Source organism: Pogona vitticeps, chromosome 6 (assembly GCF_051106095.1).
Source record: "Pogona vitticeps strain Pit_001003342236 chromosome 6, PviZW2.1, whole genome shotgun sequence".
In the NCBI taxonomy this organism is placed as follows: Eukaryota; Metazoa; Chordata; class Lepidosauria; order Squamata; family Agamidae; genus Pogona; species Pogona vitticeps.
Window position 1 is genome coordinate 36443769 of NC_135788.1, and position 9351 is coordinate 36453119.

A 9351-nucleotide genomic window follows, 5' to 3' on the forward strand; every position below is an offset into this window, starting at 1 on the left:
TTTTTTCCCTTTTAAAATAAACCAGGACATTCATGCTGCAAGATCCAGGCGGGGGGGGGGGGCTGTGTTTGGTCTTGTGCACCCAAAAAAAGGGAAAAAAATCTTTTTCACTTGCCATATTCTTGGCGCCTTCTCCGCCCACTGAGCACCAAGCCTAAGGCGTGACGGACTTTCACCACAACAGAATTCCTTTTGTTTCTGCCTAGTCTGACTCAAGCTTCCCCCCCCCAAAGATGTTTCCCTGTATTTAATTGAGTATTCCAATTAGCCGCTCACTTCAAAAAAAGGGCTCCATGTGATCAACCCAACTAAAACGACAAAAGCAAGGATCAAAACTTCTCGAAAATTATAATGCCCATCCCCCCCTTTTTTTCATCAGGCATGCATCCACGTCTGGCTGCATGAACTGCAGCATGTTTACCTCAGTAGCTAGGAGAGAGAGAGACTGCAGTAAGAGCAGGAAACCATAAGGAGATTCACAACAAAAGTGGTCTCTATAGGAAGAACAAGACTGAACTTGCATGCCTTTCGTTTTGGTCTATGGTTTATTCACCCCCAAAAGCTCGTTTAGCATTGTAAGAGAGGTGAGGGCAAACTCGATTGGATAACTGTGTTTTTACCGACAAAGGTCACCAATATTATTGGCCCGGTGTTTTTTAATGCCCGCTATGTATTTCCAGTCATGAAAGCCATTCAAAATACTGTAATTAATATTTTCAGCTTTCTGTAGAGGATTCTCTAAAAAACACTGGGTGGCTTGAGTTTAGTAATATCCTTTATGGGATGTTTATTGAGGAGCAAACTTAGGCCCACTATCTGGTTATACAAAATCCTTTTGTCTGTCTACCTGCCTATCTATTCAATTTAGCATAACAGTTTGGAGGTAAGTTCTGTCACACTTAATCGGCTTTTCTTTCCAATAACCATGTTTTGAATCAAAGTTAGGCTTTGGGGTTTTCTACAAGGTAGATGCCATATCTGGGCAGGGTTCGGGCAAATTGCTGTGCACTTAATAATCTTAAAGCAGCACAAAAATATAAAAGAATCAATATATATTTTATTTAGCAAAAAGTTAAATATCATTTGGACACAACTATTTGGTCAGTAGGCCATGAGGTAACTATGGCAAAATATACAGTGTAGCTTCTGCATAAACATAACTTCCAGGACTTTTTAAATTTTTATTTCTTTTTTTTAATAATTGATACAAATCTACAATAACCAAAGGTTGTTGTTTTTAGACTGCATAATTTATTATCAATAAAATTAAACTTCATTACAATAGGAATCAAATTTTTGATTAAACTTAAAACGTAAACCATAGGTAGTCACCTTTTTCACATATAGGTATAGCTCCGATATCTGAAAACTGCTCACAGGTGCAAAAACAATATTCAAGCTAGTCTGATGATTAAGGATTTTTTCTTTAATATATAGATTATATATATATGTATGTATGTATATATATATATGTATATATATATATATACAACTGACAATGACTGTACTATATATATAGATCAAATGTGCATACTTAAATGACTTGCTCCAAAGGAACTGGGGTGGTGGGGATCCTTGAGTCTTTTTCCCATCCCAGATACATTTTTTTCCCATTCAGTTTAAAATCTGGGACAGGGAGACAGCAAATTGGGTTTTCCCCTCCCATACAATCCAAGGGTAACTGTCTAATAAGGATAAGGGGCAGAAAGGACTCCTTACACTACAGAGCTATACTCTATGCAACCTTATAATAAACAACCTGAGTTCAAATTGAATTCTAGCTTACAGGACCACATCCGATACAGCACCGAAGCACAAAAATTGAGTCACAAATATAATTACCACAATAAAACACAGTGTTCAAGTATTCAATCAGACCTTTCTCTGCCGCGCAAAGAGCAAATAAAATTAACTACTTCGACTAACCTATATAGTCCATAAAGAATTGTGCATTAAAAAGGTAGTTTTCTTTCTTTCTTTCTTTCTTTCTTTCTTTCTTTCTTTCTTTCTTTCTTTCTTTCTTTCTTTCTTTCTTTCTTTCTTTCTTTCTTTCTTTCTTTCAGGACAGGTAGATTTAGACAAGCCAAAACAAAAACAAAAATAGAAAATCAGCATTGCTGCGTTAATGCCTCCTTTCTCTCTCTCTTTCCTATGGTTAAGGGGGGGGGGAAGAAAATTGAAAATCAGGATACCTCCATCGTAGCACCGGGGCCCAGCCGTTATCTCCCTGCACGCTGGAGAGGTGCTTTCAAAAGCAGAATTGGCCAACGAGAAACAACCACAAATTTTGTTCTTTAAAAAAAATATATTAAAAATGCAAGTAACGTGAGGCCTGGGCGCAGCCTCAGAAGGGTTGAAGGGGGCTGTGTTGTGTTGCGTTGGAGAAGACGGGGCGCGTAGGGGGGTTGGGTCGAGATTTCGTTGCCGTGAAACGCGATGAACCTGCAACGCGCACCCTCTTTATTCGTCTTTTGCTCGGTCTTTATTGATTTTCTTCATTTTCATCCTCCGGTTCTGAAACCAGATTTTCACTTGTCTCTCCGTTAAATTCAGAAGCCTGGCCACTTCGTACCGCCGGTCCCTGGTGAGGTACATGTTGAACAAAAACTCCTTCTCCAACTCCAGCGTCTGGTGCTTGGTGTAAGGGCAGCGCTTTTTTCGCGTGGATCTCGCGTGTAACCAATTGGCAGCGGGATTATCTGCAAAGGAAACAAGGGCAGGGGTTGAGATTGAGGAAGTCCCCCCCCCCCAAAAAAAGCAGAAGATCAACACCATTTTGGTGTGGAGTTTCTTCCAGAACAGCCAGCCCCTTGGGCCACCTTTCTCCTGAAGCCTCTAGGTGCCCTGATAGCGGTGGTTTACGACATTCCTTTCATTCAGACGGACAGACAGGGTGGGCAGACACAATGGCTTTCAAACAGAGACACACGGGGAGGTCACGTAGAATTACTCGCACTAAAACCCCCACGGGCCGCCTCCCCTCCCCTCCGCTCCCTCTCCCCTTCATATTGTTTATATAGAGTGCAATTTTAAAGCCAGCCTTTACTGCTTTCTCTCCTTCCAGACCAGCTCTCTGGCCTCTCGTGGTCTCTCTTTCTCTCTCCCCCTCGCCCCCCCCGCACCAATAAATAAATAAGCAAAGCATGCCCGTGTTCGGCCCCGGAGAACTGAGTGTCATTGCAGTCCCGACCAGCTCTAAATGTCACTAGCTTTAAAGACACGGGGACATACTCCCAGCCGCCCATCCACACGTTACAGTCGATTTAATGATAACCCTGCCTGGTCCACGAACCTGATTTGCATAGCATAATTCTCCTTCTCTGTGTTGGCGTGCATGAGTGTGTGTGTGTGTGTGTGTGTGTGTGTGTGTAAGCAGGCGTGCATGCATTCCTTGCATCTTAATCCGGCTGTGCAGTTAAAAGCCGGGGATGAAGAAACCAGTATTTTAAAAACAAACCAGCAGACCAAGAGGGGAGTGAGTGAAAGGATGTCCTTAACAGTTGTCGCTCTTGACTAAACCCAATTCGTCACAAAGGGATCGAATTCGCTTCTAGGGTTTTGTTTTTCCTTCCTCTCCCCCCCCCCTTCCAGTAACTTGTGTTCCTTAGGACGGATCAGCTTCCACGCCTTTCCTGCCGCCACCCCCACCCCAACCCCTTTCCCGTCCGGCTCTCCTAGCTGGCTTTATCAGCAGGAAAGCAAGTCCCCGGGAAAAGAGGTGCGTGACGCTCCCCTGTATACTGTCACTGAGGAAGGCAGCCTCGCCCCAAGACACACACCGGCACAGGCAGAGGGACACACAATGCTAGCTGACCACAGTCACTGTCGCCCGGGGAGGGGGGGCTCCTGTCACTAAAGGGACACAGGCTGACCCACGCGGCACCAGCCCAGTCTCCGTGGTGTCGCGGCAGCGGCGGCGGCAGCCGGGCTTGCTTTTCCCTCGATGACTAGAGAAGCCCCCGCCCGCCCTACCGTCAGCCCGCCCACCGGGCCCCGCCGGCCCGCCCGCCTGCCCGCCCGCCCGCCATGCCGCATAGCTCAAGATGGATCGCGCCGGGCGAATCCAGCCGAGGACGGTGCCCCCCGGAGCCCAGGAGGCACCAGCAGACTTACTGGGGTCGAGGGGGGGCTTGTCTCCGTTGGCCTCGCTCTCGCCATTGTTTTCCGCGAACGGCCCGTCGTTGGCTTGCTTATCCCTATCAGCTGGAGGAGAACCACAAGCATAGTCAGTCAGGGAGAGTGCGTGCGTGTCAAAGGTGGTACAGTCACCCCTCCGGGCCGCCGTGAGCGGTTCAGGTTTAATGCCGTAATGCCGGCTGGCCGGCAAGCCGGGGAAAGACAAGGAGCCCGGCATAGGCTCCAGCCAGGAACGCATGTACCTGCCGTCGGGCGCTGCCATGGGCGCCTGGTGATGCACGTAGGGGTGGTAGACGGCCGGCACATTGTTGGCGCCCGGCGGGTGGACGGCGTTCCAGGAAGGGCTGAAGACAGACGTCTTGGACTGGAAGCTGCAAGGGGTGAATTCGGGGTGCTCGCCCAGGGCCGCCTGCCTGGAGGGCTGCCCCAGAGGAGCCGAGCCGTAGCGGGAGGGCACCAGCTCCTCGCTCTCGTGGAGGAGGAAAGAGTCCACGTAGTAATTGCTGAGCGTGCCCGAGGAAGACATCGCCACCCAAGGCGAGCCAGACCCGGGGGCCCCCGAAATGTTTTTAAAAGGAAGAAGCCAGACCCGGGTGAAATTATGAAACTGCAGATTTCATGTAACAACTTGGTCCCTGCGAAGAAGTACAGTCACCTAATAAGTTGAAGGCTGCCTGTCCGCTCATTGGCTGCCGGGAGTCACATGGCCGGGCAGCAGAACAATAAAGTATAAATCAGTCCGCAGGCTATTAATGGGTCAGTGTTTTCCAGTCATCATTTTTTATAGGAAAGCCATATGTTTTTAATGCAAAGGGATCGACGAGTTCTACAGCGAAGTTTGTTTTAATTGTGGCCAAATGAGTTTGAAAGATCAAGTTTTGGGATGGGCATTGGCCATCTTCCTTCAGCGGACTATTTTATATCATAATTAATCATCCCATCAATGGTCTGTGCTCTATGGGGAAAAAAATCAAAGGGGGGGGCACCCAAAGAGAAATACAGAGAGAGAGAAAGGGGGGGGGAGGTCTACCCTTCTTGTGATCAGAGACCTTCACATAAAATTATACAATAATTGAAGCAATAAAAAAAGCAAAATAACATTGGCGGCATACTGTATTTAAATATATATTTATTATATTTCATAAGGAGTTATTGTCTCAGGAGCCACTGGGTTGTTATTAAGTCAGTAACTACGAGCATATTCATTTGCAGCGCTGTGTTTCACAGCAGTAAAAATTTACGAGTGCGTGGAAAGGTTAAATTATACTATTGTGTTTAGTTTGGGAACTCACTGTAAATAATACCCTGCCATTGAGTTCACAGCTAAACGGAGCTGGCAGGCAAAAGTCAAATCCAAGACGGTTCTCCTCTTCCGAAAGAGGGATCTGCCTACTCCGGGAGCAGGCGGCGGCGGCGGCGGCGGCAAGGCACGAGCTCAGACCGATGTGGAAATTTGCATTGGGCACAGGGCACCTCCGAGCCCAGGGTTAGTGGAGCGACAACCGGGAATCCTTTGACTGCAAGTCCCGGGCACCCACCCTCAGACATGCTGAGAACAGCTCTTTTTTTGCCCCCACCCCTACCACGAACTCCTATAGCAGATTATCACAATTATTATTAACCGACTCATATCAACCCAGCTAACATATTAAGCAGGGCAAGTGTGGGAGGCAAGGATATTTCAAATGTCTGTTTTACATAATATCTATGTATTCATATACATATGTACAGATATATACATATGCACTATGGCTAATGTTCATCCTTTATGTGCATGCAATTTGGGCAGACTTAGCCAGATCACCTTCGTTGGTATTCACGGACAAATATCCCAAAAAAAATCCATTTTAAAAGACAGAGACAGGGAGGGAGAAGAAAGGAGGGGGGGGGAGCAGCTACAGAGAAAGGGCAGCACATGGACTTTTAAAGAAGAAACCAAAAGTACACAGTCCACCCTCCCCCTCGATCAAGTTGATTGCAAGGAGAACCCATGCCCAGTGGTTCGTAAGCCGCCCGTTTCTCTCCCTGGAGTATAACCAACCACACATTTTGTCCAGAATCGATAAAATGCAGCTATGGCGGAATGTAAGACTGTGGGTATGTGTGGTAGGGGAAAGGAATATTCCACCCCCCTCCCCACATGGCAATTAATTCCCAAGTATGCATGAAAGCAAAAGGAGAAAGAGGCTCGTCGGCAGCTTGGCTTAAGAGGCGCACACACACACACACACACACACACACACACACACACACACACACACACACACACACACACACACACACACACACACACACACCCCGTTGCGTTTTATATACAAAGGATCTCATTCCTTAGTGACCGGATTTTAAGTGTAAATAGTTATTTACTTCCTGACAACGAGCTATGGCTTCTCTGAGGGGCATGGGAACACCCGGACCAAGCGGAGGGTTACAGTCCTTTGGCAAAAGGAAAGGGGGAGGCGATGTTCAGATCAAGTCCAGTGTTGTGAATTAAAGTAATGGCTCATGTCTATGACATTTGCATTTATACTCTAGTTCTCTCTTTCTTCAAGGTTTGGAAGAAAAAAAAACCAAACAAACAGACAAACAAACAACCCGTGGCTCAACACGGGGGAAGGGAAAGAGGATCTGTGCCTAAGGAGTTCTGGTTTGGTTTGGTTTTTGGTTGTTGTTTTCAATTATTTTTAACAGTGTTATTCAGCCTAGAGACTGCCAAATAGTAGGAGAATCGGATACTAATTAAATTCATGTGTGAATATTCGGTATGCAAAGGGTATGTTTCTCATTAGTTTTACACACCGTCAGCGCTCTTTGCTTGTTTCCTAACTCTCCAACAGCTAAATCTTCAGAGAGAAAGAGAGACAGAAAAACCCTTTTAATTAGCAGTCACTTCTCCTTTTTTTGACACAAGCTCTGGAGATTACAAGAAACAATTAATATTTTATGAATCTAAATAGGATCAATTTAGAGCAGGAGTGGCAAGCAATACTACACACGCACGCACACCTATCTTCAAATGCAGACAAAGGTTTTCCAATTAAAACTGCAGGTCGTTTCTGTGATTTCTGTATACATATGTACGTATGTACACGTGTATGCACCTATGCATGCATATGAAACCAGACAGATAGATAAATGGATAATATATACAGATATAGGTAGATAAAATGCATATGTATGTTTCTATGTCCATTATTCTGATTATATGTCTGCATATATATACTGTACTGTATATGCAATAGACCGATGCATAGCTATTAGTCTGATTAGCCTGTTTCTTTCCTGGAAAGACGGAAGTTTTACGTCATTTTTGTTTAAAATCGAAAGTCAGCTGTTGTGAAATATGTTCTTGGAACTTCCTTCCTCCTAGAAAGAGAAAAAATAATCTTAACAGCGGGATTCCTCAATATTTTTATTCATTTTTGGGCCACGGAAACTGCAGTGGTTTTCACCTCTGATTAGCCTGCTAATATAGGAAGTAGAACCAGAACAGAAGCATAAATCCTCCTTATATTTCTACCATTGGTGACTGCTAAACAATTGCAATTAAAGTATCTAGCTGGATGAGATAATATGTTAGTTCGATATCAGCGGAAAGGCTAAATGAGAGGAAGGAACAAATAAAACACTTGGGAGGTCACTCTTACCGTTTATTTCCATTTTCTACAAAGATTCGGCATTCAAGACAATTTTTGTAGGGAGGGTTGTGACAATTTTTCACATTGTGTTTGCCATGTTCGTCATGTAATGTTTATCGTGTAATGTAATGACAAACAGTGTGTGTGTATAAACAGAGGAAGAGCCATGCCCTCTTGCGCAAAGCTGAAGCTCTCTCCCTTGTGCAATATATGTTACTTTTCCAAGCAAATATATTTTGGGTCCAAAGAGGGTAACCGCAAGAACATGGACCCCTATTCTGAAAATAAATATTTAGGACTTCATTACAAACAACCCTGTTTTGGCTTGCAGCTTCCAAACATGGAAAATTCATATTTGGTGACTCATAACTAGAATTTGGAGATATTTTATCCCAAATTGTACCATACACTTAAGAGTTTGTATACCCCCGTCATAGCACAGTCCTATATACATTTGCTCAGAAGTAAAAGTCATCAGCTTCAAAGGATCTTACTTGCAGGGCAGTGTAAGAACTGGGATGTATGGAATCACACTTCAGAGAAACATTATATATATATAGAGATGTGTTTGTGTGTGTGTACATAAGTACACACATATATATCTATTCCAGTCTCCTCATGCTGACTACTGTGATGAAATCTGTGTTGCTATAGAACTGATGCACAGCAACCTCCGTAAAGAGTGTGTTTGTATACGTAGGCATGTATATATCTTTTTAAAATAGCTCCTTCCGTAAAGAGTATGTTTGTATACGTAGGCATGTATATATCTTTTTAAAATAGCTCGTTCTTTATTTGAATAAATATATCTTATGTGATTAGCACTATATACAGTTGTAAAGAACAGTCATTTTGTTTGAGGGTTATTTTATTTGTGTGGGATAAATAATCGAGGGATCAGCAAAGAGTTCAGAAAAAACAACAACGCAGGAGTATACCAACCGAAACGTGGTTGCTTCGTGGTTGAATTTATGGAGCAACCTTCTGTTTAAAATATTTGCATCATGTAAGGCATGTCCTTTAGAACCAAGGCTGAGACATGTGGCCTCATTCACACGAAGCCAGAAACCGTGTGCTCGTGTTACCTGTGTAGACATTATGCCTCTGTATGATGCACTTTCAAGTCAGAACCGACTAATAGCGACTCTAGCAGGGCTTTCAAGGTAAATGAGGTATTTTAGGGGCGGTTTTTACCGGATCCACATCCCCAGTGAAACCCTAGCTAGGTGGGGATTCGAACCCAGGCCTCCTGAGTCCTAATCCCTTACTCGATCTACCACGCCACACTGGGCATCTTGCCTATGTCGACTCGCAGGTATATACTGTAGATAAGCAGGCCTCACAAGAGACTGCCTAAGCAGCAGGTTTGCAACGGGGGCAGCGCGGCGGCGAGGTTGAAACACATCTAACCACCTCCCCGAACCGGGAAAGGTGACGGGAACGGACTAAAAAGCAAGTTCCAGAGGCCCTTTGAAATCGCCACCCGGTCACACACCCCCCGCCCCCAGCGTGGCCGCACGTGTGAGAGAGGTCTTGTCCATTTATCCACCCGGTAAACAGCGTGTCGCTGGGTGCA

General features: G+C 44.9%; 1 protein-coding gene across 1 annotated transcript; it reads right to left on the reverse strand.

Annotated features, from left to right (window-relative positions):
* Positions 1-1037: 1037 nt before the first annotated feature.
* Positions 1038-5520, reverse strand: HOXA9 (homeobox A9). The gene is made up of 2 exons (XM_020782089.3): positions 4114-5520; positions 1038-2699 (listed from the first exon to the last, which is right to left on the reverse strand). Exons 1-2 carry the CDS (start codon positions 4661-4663, stop codon positions 2461-2463), a joined length of 789 nt encoding a protein of 262 aa, XP_020637748.3. The 5' UTR covers positions 4664-5520; the 3' UTR covers positions 1038-2460.
* Between the last annotated feature and the right edge of the window lie 3831 nt (positions 5521-9351).